The sequence below is a fragment of the Scyliorhinus canicula genome, chromosome 3, assembly GCF_902713615.1.
Source record: "Scyliorhinus canicula chromosome 3, sScyCan1.1, whole genome shotgun sequence".
In the NCBI taxonomy this organism is placed as follows: Eukaryota; Metazoa; Chordata; class Chondrichthyes; order Carcharhiniformes; family Scyliorhinidae; genus Scyliorhinus; species Scyliorhinus canicula.
Window position 1 is genome coordinate 93,508,591 of NC_052148.1, and position 12,562 is coordinate 93,521,152.

At 46.1% G+C, this 12,562-nt stretch overlaps 1 protein-coding gene across 1 annotated transcript in view; it reads left to right on the plus strand.

Moving 5' to 3' along the window:
* Nucleotides 1–1,079: 1,079 nt before the first annotated feature.
* Nucleotides 1,080–12,562, plus strand: part of LOC119963626 (polyserase-2-like) — an 84,205-nt gene continuing 72,722 nt past the window's right edge. Inside the window, exons 1-4 of the mRNA XM_038792955.1 lie at nt 1,080–1,255; nt 1,336–1,480; nt 5,876–6,026; nt 8,954–9,226. Of these exons, the coding sequence (XP_038648883.1) occupies nt 1,183–1,255; nt 1,336–1,480; nt 5,876–6,026; nt 8,954–9,226 (642 nt within the window). The 5' untranslated portion in view covers nt 1,080–1,182. The remainder of the gene's footprint in view (nt 1,256–1,335; nt 1,481–5,875; nt 6,027–8,953; nt 9,227–12,562) is intronic.

Genomic DNA, 12,562 nt, shown 5'->3' on the forward strand with positions numbered 1-12,562 from the left:
AAAAGTTAAATCTTCCCCGTGAACCCACAAGGGGGGTGGAAATCAGAGCTGGGGGAAGCTGCCATTCAAATGGGCCCAAACCAAATTCCAATACCTGGGAATCTAGATAACCCACGACTGGACGCGGATCCATAAGTGGCACCTATCAAGTTTGGTGGAAGAGGTAAAGAGAGACCTGTGGAAGTGGGATTCGCAGAGAGACCTGTGGAAGTGGGATTCGTTCCCACCCTCCCTGGCAGTGAGAGTGCAGACAATTAAAATAAACATGCTGCCAAAATTCCTCTTTGTGTTCAGATCCCTCCTGATCTTCAGCAACAAGGCCTTCTTCACCAGAGTAGACAAACTAATCATGGTGTTTGTGTGTGTGTGTGTGGGGGGGGGGGGGGGGGGGGGGGGTGGGAAGAACCCTAGGATCTGTAAAAGTGTCCCACAGAGAAGGAGGAATATGGGGAGCCTGGCCCTTCTGAACCACCTATTCTACCACTGGGTGGCAAACACAGAAAGAGTAAAGGCTGGATCAAATAGCTGGAGGTGGAATGAGTGAGAACGGAGGAGACCTCCTGCACGGGGGCATCCCTCCGAGCCGTGACCACGGCACCACTCCCATTTCCCCTAGCCAAGTACTGAAGAAGCCCAGTGGTAATGGCCACGTTGAGGAAGTGGGATCAAGTCACCATTTCAACCTGGTTGCAATGTCCACCAGAGGCCCCATCTGCAAGAACCATTGATTTACCCCTGCGACAATTGATGCCTCCTTTAAAAGGTGGAGACAGGACAAAGAGATACTGACAGTAGGGGACCTATACGTAGATGACAGAGTAGAGATCCGGCACTTCTCTCTCACTACCGCACTTAGTGCTTCTCCCATTAGATTGCACCACAGATATAAGGAATAATTAAGGGCTAGCAGCAGCCACATCCCATGAAAAGCAGAATTGAAGTTGATTCTGGAACTAACAGTTATATATGAATAATTGTTAGTGTAAAACTGTTTCGTTCAAAATTAAACCTTTATTTTTGAAAAATATATGTGTCTGTCTTTATGCAGCCACATAGTAACTTTCATTGCCACCACACCAATATGGATCTCAGAGGTGTTGCAAACTCTTCAGTGCTTTCATCTCGGGCTTAGTAAAACCACTTCCTTTTGAAAAAATCTGCCATTCTCTTCACCCGAACAACATGGACAAAATGTCCAACTCATTTTGTGTGGAGTTTATCATTTTTACAATACTTTTTTTGACTCTGCAAGCCTGTAAGTATCTAAAGGATCAATGGTTGCATTAGCCAGGCTTATTGTTCTATTAACTAATTCTTTATTATCTACTTCTGTAGGCGTCTGCACTGAAATTATTGGGGGCCGTGTGATTAAACCTCACTCTAGACCGTACATGGTCTCGATTCAGGAGAATAAACAACATATTTGTGGAGGAGCTTTGATTGCACGGAGATGGGTATTGACTGCAGCTCACTGTGAAGCGTGAGTTACTACATTTTACTTATTGTGTAGTGTGAGGATTATTTTCAAGTTAGTATATCTTTCTTATTTTGTGTGATGTGAATGGTATTTACAAAGGAATATTGAGGATTAACATGACCTTGTGATGCACAGACATGTAGCCAGGAGATCACACTGCCTGAGAACTTCTGAAATGTTTTTGCAAAATTATGCACACAAAGATGTTTTTCTGCTTTCCTTTCTCAACCAAAGATTGGGTAGGATTTCCAATCAGACCCACGATCGAGCATTAGTCAGCTGATGCATTATCAGCCTTGGTTTAGCGATTTGTGTGCTCACCCACTTGATTTGCTGAGGTCGACTTTATTTACATGCCAAGGCCTTGTGTTGGAAGCTTATCAGCACAAGGGAAAGTTACTAGGCGGAATTCTTCCCCCCCCCCCCCCCCCCCCCCCACGCCGGGTGGGAGAATCGTGGGGACGCCGAGCGAGTCCCGCCACGCCGCCTCGGCCCCGCACGCGATTCTCCCACCCCCCCCCCAAACCGGCACGGTGAGATTCACGGCTGGCCGCTGGGAGAATCGCCACTCGCCGTTTGTAACGGGCAAGCGGCGATTCTCCAGCCCGGATGGGCTGAGCGGCCTGCCCAACATGACAGGTTCCCGCCAGCGCCAGCCACACCTGGTCGCTGCCAGCGGGAACAGCGCGGGAACGCTGGGGGGGGGGGCGGCCTGTGGGGGGGGGGGGGGGGGAGGGGGGATCCTGCACGGGGAGGGGGCCTCAAAAGGGGTCTGGCCTGCGATCGGTGCCCACTGATCAGCGGGCCGGCCTCTCTGAAGGAGGACCTCCTTTCCTCCGCCGCCCTGCAAGATCCATCCAACATTTCTTGCGGGGCGGCCGCCGGGCGGACGGCAACCGTGCATGCGCGGGTGACGTCATTTATGCGGCGCCGGCCATGTAATTTACACAGCGCCAAGGCCCGGCACACGTAAATGACGTGGCGCCGCTCCTAGCCCCCCGGGGGTGGGAGAATAGGGAGCAGGGAGCGGCCTCCGACGCTGGAGTGAAACACTCCGGTTTTCACTCCGCCGTTAGTCTCCTGATGGGAGAATTGCGCCCTTTATCTTTTATTTTTAAAATTGCTAATGTTGTTATGTATGTTTCAGTCTATGCAAATGCTTTCAGTCAAAGAATGTTTGGCTGTCCAATTTATCCAGGCCATTCCGTGTGTGATCAGCTGTGACATGTCGTGTGTAGCCTCACACAGTGTAGACTCTAAATGACCCCAGCATTGTTCGCCGAGGCACTCCACTATTTATTACCTCAAACACTGTTAAAACTCTGTGCACGACTTTACTCTGTTTCAATCAATTTTCAACCCTTGCTGAAGAACCTTCCCAATCTGTGGTCAATCTCCTCTGTTGCACTGCATCAAGAGTTTTGCTGAAGTACAAATAAGTATTATCCAGTCATTATTCCCAGATCTGAAGAAGAGTCATATTGGATTCAAAATATTAACACTGTTTTTCTCCCCACAGCTGCTGCTGAGTTTTTCCAGCACATTTTGTTTTTCAAATTTTAGTTTGACAAGCTGACGTCATTGATTTTCTAAAGCATTGCAGTGGACTTGAGTAAATATTCCGAATCCTCATCATTTCATGTCAGAATTTGTTTATGGAATTTAACCATCTCACTGTGCATTGCCTTTCAGTGAGGATAGTTTGTGTGACATTGGTTCACAAACATAGTCATGCTGTAAGATGGCTTTCATGTTGGCTCATGACAACATCTGATGATTTGGTAGTCCTCATCTGAAGTTTTGTTTTGGCCATTTTTGACACTGACATATCACAAAGGTAGAAAATAGACAATAATGAGCTGCGCCTTCTTTGAGGTTCTTCAGGGAGATTTGCAGTTCTGTTTAAACAGTTGTCCATCTCAACCTACCCTCCTCGACCAGGCACTTCGTCCTTGCTGCATTTGAAAAGTTAAGAAGAAGAATTCAGACATCTTGTGCAACAGTCCAGGAAAGGAGATTACACAGGAGATCCAGACAATGGGTAGAATTTTTCAAAGTGTTGGCCCCAGCAAGAATCCCACCAGCGATGTCAGTGAGAAAAACCATCATATATTTGGCCACTTTAATTATTTTTTCCCCCATGTGTTTCACTCCATGTGGCCTCTGATTCACATGCTAAAACCTAATCTCTCTAATCAGTGGGATGCTGCTTTAAAAAGCCTCCCCAGCACTTGCTCCAAGTCCAGTTGGGGGGATGGCCGCCAGGAAGACAGCAGCACATTTCACGGAGGGAGCCCTGACCAAACTTCTAGATCAGTGTTTTTCCAACTTTTCTTCCCGGGACCGATTCTTACCAGCTGACTGACCTTCGGGACCCATGCTGGCTGGCCTTTGCGACCCATGGCAGCTGACCCACACGAACTGACCTTCATGACCCACGCCACCCAAACTTCACGGAATGTCATTTTTGCTTACCTTTAATGTGACAGGTGAGCCTGCTTGGTCCTCATGATCTCTCTTGCTTCATCATTCAATGTTACATTTCTGCTAAGGATTGCAGCTGATGATTTAAGTTCTTGCTGCATCCTTTGAAAAAAAATCAGGAGGTTTGTCCTCAAACTCGCCATGCTTAGAAGTTTTGCCTTTGAAGTTTTGAGGGTTTTAAACTCTTGTTTCCCAGTACTTCCCTGCACATAACACACATGGGTTTTGATTCCTGATTTGCATTGGCACAATTAATAAAGCCACACCTCAAGAAATCATCTTTATACTGCTTTGTTTCCGATTTCAGCTCCTTCTTAATGGTTCCTCAGAGGCCCTGGAGCTCACACCTTCACCGTTTTATCCTGCCGTGGACTCTCCTGTGAATCTCTCTCCAGCAGATTCAGTTGGGAGATCCTGGCCCGTTTGTGTCTCTGGCCCTTTCTTCGTTATTCCAAAATGATCCATTTCAGTTCTTCACACAGTCTTGTTGCCTTGCTTGCTGGCAACTACAAAATGGAGGAATCTCTCCTCTGTGATTCCGCACCCAAACACGTGAAGCCGTGAAGGTGCCGGCCATGTGACCTGCTCTCTGCAGCCACTTCTGGTGGGAAGACTCTGCCATTTTAATAAATAAATTTGGTCCTGGGACAGCGCGCTGACGTCAAGAGGAGACGGTACTGAGGCTCGCTGACATGAGGAGGTGACGGTACTGGGACAACGTGCTGTCAGGAGGAGGCAGTCAGCTCCACTGTTTTCCGAGCCTGAGCACTGCCAGATCCACCTGAGAGGGCACACATGCATGCATTCCGAACCTTAAAGCCGGCCACAGCTGTGGATGCTTCCACATGATTGGAAAGTGGGAACAGGGTCAGTCCAAGTCAGCATGGATTCACTAAAGGGAAATCATGCTTGTCAAATCTTCTGGAATTTTTTGAGGATGTGACCAGTAGAGTGGACAAGGGTGAACTAGTGGATGTTTTGTATCTGGACTTTCAAAAGTCTGTACATCTTTGAGTTGTGGGGGCAAAACTCACGCAAATACGGGGAGAATGTGCAAACTCCACACAGACAGTGACTCAGAGCCGGGATCGAACCTGTGACCTCGGCACCGTGAGGCAGCAGTGCTAACCACTGCGCCACCATGTTGCCCGTTTTGACTACACACTTAACAGGTGTTTCTAGGAGATGGGATCGTTCCCTGTACTCGGGATCGCTTGGATTCCTTTCTGAGGCTCCTTCTCCAGGCCTCCTCTTGCTGTCGGGTGTCCTCGAAGAATTGTGACCCTTCAGACTGGAGGTTCCTCCAAGTAGGTCTCTTCTGAGAAAGGGTCTCCCACACGTTGATCTCTATGTTGCCTTCCTTGAGGCAAGCCTTCCAAGGTCTCTTTGAAGCACTTCCTTTGTCCTCCTCTTGTTCGGGAGCCTACTTTGAGCTGGGCAAAGAAGATTTGCTTTGGTAGTCAGGACGCTGATATCCTAAGCACATGGCCAGCCCAGCGGAGTTGGTTTCAGTTGACCATGGCCTCAATGCTGATGGTAGTGCACCTGTCCTCCCAGCTGATTTGAAGAATCCGTCTCAGACAGCATTAAAGTTACGTCTCTGGGGCCTTGAGATGATGTATGTACCTTGAAGAGTATATAACTCATAGAAGAAAAAAGTTGTTATTAAACTTTGGAACTTAGATTCATGTAAAATGTAGTTAGGGCTATTTGTTTGCACTGGTACTTTTGGTTAGATTCTTGGCAGTTGCCTTTATTTACTGCTTCATTATAATTATTCCATTTTTTGTTCCTATTTCATGCTGATAGAAACAGTCAAAAGTAAACTTATACAATAAACCTGGATAATTAAATATATACATTTTTAGTGAAATATTTTCTGGAACTTTGGACAACTCATCTTTCCAATTGCAGGTTTGGTCGAATGAGCCATTGTAAAGTGGTCCTTGGAGCACATTCACTTACTCGGTTGCAAAAAGGGGTAACGGCAATTAAAGTGTTGAAGGCAATCCCTCACCCCAAGTTTGATGTGGAACATCCAGAAAATGACATCATGCTTCTTAAGGTACTGAATGTTTGTTCAGCAAGATAAGTGAAGGCTAACTCCACAGTGCATAGTGTGGTGGGCCAGAGCATTTGAGTTTTAATGCAGTAACTACACTTCTGAGCACCCTTTCCGAGTGGGGATTACAAAGAGCAGTAACATTTTCAATGGATCTATGTAAAACTCATTAGCCATAAATTCTATGCCAAAAATGGTAAAGAGTTAAGGTAATCTGAGCCAAGAAGGAAAGGGAGAAATTTGGAGTGAAATCCATTTCTGATGGAATTTCCCCCACACCCTCTCAGCAGTGAACTGGGAGATAGGAGGGATGTAAAATTGGATGGGTTAGTATAGGATACCTTCCTGCTGCCGCTGATATTTTACCGGTGCTGGGGTCGGTGACAGGGAAGTCACCAACAATGGCGGCCACTAAGGGGTTTCTTTCTGCTCCTGCTGCTTTTTTCTCCATCACCTCCATCCCTCTGCAGGACCTGCCTGATTGGTCCCAGAAATCCCCAACCCCATGTACCTCCAGACCACCTCGATGGCTATTGGGCTTGCTGTTGGCCCAGCAGCGGCTAGTGCTCCTGGTAACGTTGCAGAGGCTGTTGATCCGTCAACTCTCTGATCGACTGACTGCTCTTAAAGGCAGGATGTCCTTCCTTAGAGGGTTGAAACTATGACTGCAGGCAATTGATTACCCACTCAACATAAAATAAGTTCATGGCTTCCAGGGCTGGAACCCCTGACATTTCAGATGGTGGGTGGGGCCCATAAAATCCTGGTCAATGTGTTTCTGACCCTTTGTAGTCCAATTGGTAAATTCTGACAATGGGTGGAAGGGTATTTGTTCCACCCAGATATTCTCTGTCCTGAAGTCACGTTTGGAGGTGGGATTATCAGGAGGCTGGGTGTTAGCTCAAACCCCATTATAACACAGAAAGGGACCCTTCAGCCCACTGCTGTACTTGTGCTAACTATTTTGTAGAGCTATCCAATTAATCTTATGCTTTTCCCCTTTGGGTATTGATCAAATTTGATTTTGGATGTTACTTATGAATCTGCTTTCACCGCCATTTCTGGGAATGCACCCCAGATCACAACTCAGCTAAAAAAAATCCTTGAACACCCCTGGTTCCATTCCAAGCACCTTAACATGTGGTCTTTGTGTGACAATGGGTGCAATTCAGTGGACTGAAGTTAAAGTCCACTTTCAGGCACGTTTAACAAGGTGTTTCCCAACGCCTACAGAGTTAAACATCCTGCTATCCAATGGCACTTTGCCGGTTTCTCCTCGTCATGGCTACACTTAGAGTGAAGCTCGCCAGAAGGAAAGGCTCTTCACAAACCTCCCCCCCGTCCGGTTGGCCTTGCTTTTTTGACCCCACTCCCACCCCCTCATACCCCTGTACTTGGCAAGGCCCCACTGGGCCTGACCTCTGGCAGTGCCAACCTGGCACCTGGGCACCCTGGCACAACTAGCCTGGCACTTTGGCATGCCTCAGGCACCCTGCCAGTGTCACGTGATTTACGGCCTTCAATCCCATCAATTTCCCCGACGCCATTTCTGTACTGTAACTGATATCCTTCAGTTCCTCCCTCTCAGTAAACCCTAAGTTCACCGACAATTCTGTCATCTTATTTGTGTCCTCCTTTGTGAGGACAGACCAAAGTATGTATTTAGTTGGTCAGCCATTTCTTTGTTCCCCATTATAAATTCACCTCTTTCTGACTGTAAGGGACCTACATTTGTCTTCACCAATCTTTCTCTACACATACCTGTATAAACTTTAGTCAGTTTTTATGTTCCCACAAGCATACTCTCATACTCTATTTTCCCCTTCTTAATCAATCCCTTGGTCCTCCTGTGCTGAATTCTAAACTGAGCCCAATCTTTAAATCTGTTGTTTTTCTTGGCCAATTTTTATGCCTTTTCCCTGGACCTAATACTATCTCCAACTTCCCTTGTAAGCCATGGTTTGGCCACCTTTCACGTTTACTCTTGAGCCAGACAAGAATAAACAATAGTTCCCATTCTTGAATGATTGCCATTGCCTTTCCACCATTATGCCTTTTCTGTAACATTTCCCAATCTATCAAAGCCAACTCACACCTCATATTATCCTGGTTTCCTTTATTAAGATTCAGGACCCTAGTCTCAGAATCAGCTACGTCATTCTCCATCTTGATGAAAAATTCTATCATATTATGGTCACTCTTCCCCAAGGGGTCTCACACAACTAGATTACCAATCAGTCTGTTCTCATTATACAGTACCCAGTTGAGAATGGCCTGCTCTCTAGTTGGCTCCTCAATGTATTGGCCCAGAAAACCATCCCGCATACACTCCAGGTATTCCCCCTCTATGGCATTGTGACTAATTTGATTTGCCCAACCTTTATGCAGATTAAAGTTACCCATTATTACAGATGTTCCTTTATCACATGCATATCTAATTTCCTATTTAATGCCATTTCCAATTTCACCATGACAGTTTTTGGCTCTATATACCACTCGTCCTAATGTTTTTTACCCCTTGGTGTTTCTCAGCTCTGCTCATACAGATTTCACATTGTCAGAGATAATATTGTTGCTCCCTATCGTGTTAATTTCCACTTTAACCAGCATTGCAATGCCACCACCTTTTCCTTTTTGTCTGTCCTTCCTATGTACTGAATGCCCCTGGATGTTCCCATCCTTGGTCACCCAGTGGCCATGTCTCCATAATCCCGACTATATGACACCCGTTTACACCTATTTGTGCAATTAATTCATCCACGTTATTGCAAACTTTATCGTGTTCACATAGTGGAGCTCTCGAAAGCTCCAAAGGTTTCCTGCTGAAAATGAAACTAAAATATTTTCAGTTTAATTAATGCAGCACGATTGACCAATGATTTTCACTAAATCTAATAATCCAGTCTATTTTCTGTGTTAATTTGGGACAGTTGGCCCGAGATGCTGTTTTGAACAAGTATATATCAACTCTGGAATTGCCTAAATCAACAGAAGATGTCAAAGCTGGAACCAAGTGCAGTGTAGCAGGATGGGGAACGACAGATCCTAATGTCCTGAAACAATCTGATACTCTGAGGGAAGTAAATATAACCATCATTGACAGGAAGGTCTGCAACAGTAAAACATACTACAACTATGATCCCTTAATAACAATGGACATGCTATGTGCTGGTGATAGTAAAGCGAGAAAGGATTCATGTGCGGTAAGCTGCAGTTCTCTAAATTAAAATTAAAATTCTAACAGTTTCAAAGTATATTCGTTGCAAAGCAGATTGATTGCTAGCTGTTTTCTTTCATTTAAAGTTGTATTGGATTTTGCAGAAGAATTAAGGTTGCTCGCCATTATTTATGTGGAAATCAGAGAGGAAATTTCAGTGACTACACAGAGAAAATTAGATGACTTATTCTCACAAGTCCAAGATCACTTCCTTGCATCAGGACAAGATGATTCGCAAGGTCACCAAACCAGTAAAAAAGAAAGTATTCATTGGGTCTTCCTTTGAATCTTTACTGAGATCCTGCCGCTACCATTTTGTGGAGCCCATCAAAATCGGCAATCACAGGAAATCCTTTGTTCTGCAATGAGCGGTGACTGCTTCCTGAAAGTCTGTGTGCTCTTAAAGCTGTACTCACACTTTAAACATCTTTAACATGGATCACAATTTCATACTTCCGACTCCACTTGGAACAATCCAAAGGTCAAATCTAACAAGAAATTTGGTACAAAAACAGAAAATACTGGACAATCTCAACAGGTCTGACAGCATCTGTGGAGAGGAAAGGGAGCTAACTTGTCGAGGCTGGATGACTCTTTGTCAAAGCTGAAAAGGAAATTTGGCATCCTTGAGAAGTGAATTTTCACATTTGGCATTTGTTTGGCAATAACCTGCTAACTGACATTCAGTTCAGGTTCTCCCAGGAACACTCAGCTCCTGACCTCATTACAGCCTTGGTTTGAATATGGCCAGAAGGGCTGAACTCCAGAGGTGAGGTGAGAGTGATTGCCTTCGACATCAAGGCCGCATTTGACTGCATGTGGAATTAAGGAGCCAGAGCAAAACTGGAGTCAATGGAAATCAGTAAAACCCCTACCTGGTTGGCATCATATCTGGAACAAATGTTGTGGTTGGTGGGTGTCAATCATCCAAACTTCAGGACATCAGTGCAGCAGTTCCTAAGGGCAATATCCTAGACCCAACCATCTTCAGCTGATTTATCAATTATCTGACTTCCATCATAAGGTCAGAAGTAGGGATGATTGCACAATGCTCAACACAATTTGAAACTTCTCAGATAATAAGAACATAAGAACATAAGAACTAGGAGCAGGAGTAGGCCATCTGGCCCCTCGAGCCTGCTCCGCCATTCAATTAGATCATGGCTGATCTTTTGTGGACTCAGCTCCACTTTCCGGCCCGAACACCATAACCCTTAATGAAGCAGTCCGTGTCCAAATACAGCAAGACATGGACAATATCCAGGCTTGGCTTGACAAGTGGCAAGCTACAGTTGTGTCAAAGAGTGCCAGGCAATGACCATCCCCTATTAGAGAGGGTCAAACCATCACCCCTTGACATTCAATGGCATTACCATTGCTGAATCCTCCACAATCAACACTGGGTCAACATTGATCAGAAACTGAACTGAACTAGCCATATTAATACTTTGGCTGCCAGAGCAGGTCAAAGGCTAGAAATCCTATGGCGTGTAACTCACTTCCTGGACCCCCGCCCCCCCCCCCCCCAGCCAAAGCCTGTTCACCAACTACAATGCGCAAGCAATAATAATAATTTTTATTGTCAGAAGTAGGCTTACATTAACACTGCAATGAAGTTACTGTGAAAAGCCCCGAGTCGCCACATTCCGGCGCCTTTCGGGGACAGGGAGGGAGAATTCAGAATCCAAATTACCTAACGGCATGTCTTTCGGGACGTGTGGGAAGAAACCGGAGCACCCGGAGGAAATCCACACAGACACAGGGAGAATGTGCAGAGTCCACACAGACAACGACCCAAGCTGGGAATCGAACCTGGGACCCTGGTCTTGTGAAGCAACAGTGCTACCCACTGTGCGACCGTGTGCCCATCAGTCCGCTGTTAGGTCTGTGATGGAATACTCCCTACTTGCCTGGATGCGTACAGCACCAACATCACTCAAGAAACTCGACACCGCCCAGGACAAAGCATCCCACTTGATTGCTACCCCTTCCACAAACATTCATTACCTCCACCACTGACAAACAATGGCAGTCGTGTGAACCATCTACAATATGCATGGAAGCCACTCATCAAGACTCCTTAGACAGCACCTTCCAAACCCACGACTTTTGCCATCTAGAAGGACAAGGGTAACAAACACATGGTAGCACCACGATCTGGATGTTCCCCTCCAAGTCACTCACTACCCTGACTTGGAAATATTTCACTGTTCCTTCACTGCTGCTGGATCAAAATCCTGTAATTTCCTCCCAAACAGCACTGTGGGTGCACCTACACCACAGGCACTGCAGCAGTTCAAGAAGACAATTCACCACCATCTTCTCAAGGGAAAGTGCAATAGGCAGTAAATGCTGACCTAGCCAACGACGCACATATCCTGTAAGTGAAGATCTCTTTAATGATTCAGAGGAAGACCAATTTAATCAATGGTTTGGTGTTCTTGCGAATGACATTGTCCTGACTGTCGTGTTAAGTACACTGGTCTAACACTGGCTGCAACTGGATGCAGCTTAGATCATAGATCATAGAATTTACAGTGCAGAAGGAGGCCATTCGGCCCATCGAGTCTGCACCGGCTCTTGGAAAGAGCACCCTACCCAAGGTCAACACCTCCACCCTATCCCAATAACCCACCCAACACTAAGGGCAATTTTGGACCCTGAGGGCAATTTAGCCTGGCCAATCCACCTAACCTGCACATCTTTGGACTGTGGGAGGAAACCGGAGCACCCGGAGGAAACCCACGCACACACGGGGAGGATGTGCAGACTCTGCACAGACAGTGACCCAAGCCGGAATCGAACCTGGGACCCTGGAGCTGTGAAGCCATTGTGCTATCCACAATGCTACCGTGCTGCCCTAAAAGATACTCCAAACCTTGAAGTTAGTTCAATCAGGTTTATTGAACTAATAGCAGTTAGCACAGTTCTCTGTGAGTTCGACTCTCTGCGAACGTACGTGTGGTTACTCTGTCTGACTGAAACAGACTAGCTCTTTGCCACGTGGTGGAACTGTGAGATTGTAACAACACCTTCGACTGACTCTCTAGATTGTCATCAGTGGAAAGAGGCGGAGTGTGAGTGCCTCATGTCTTTTATAGTCAGATCCCACCCCTGAGTGTCCTGCCTGCTTATTGGTCATGTCCTGTTCTCTGTGTCCATTAGCTGCTTGTCTGTGCCTGCCTGTATATCATTATGTGTGTGTCTGCATATCATGCCACTGACATTAATGTAACTTCAACCAGCCTGCAGAACTTAAAAAACAGCACAGAAACTCCAGCACAGTGGAAAAAAGCAAAAGACAACACCCACACAAACCACG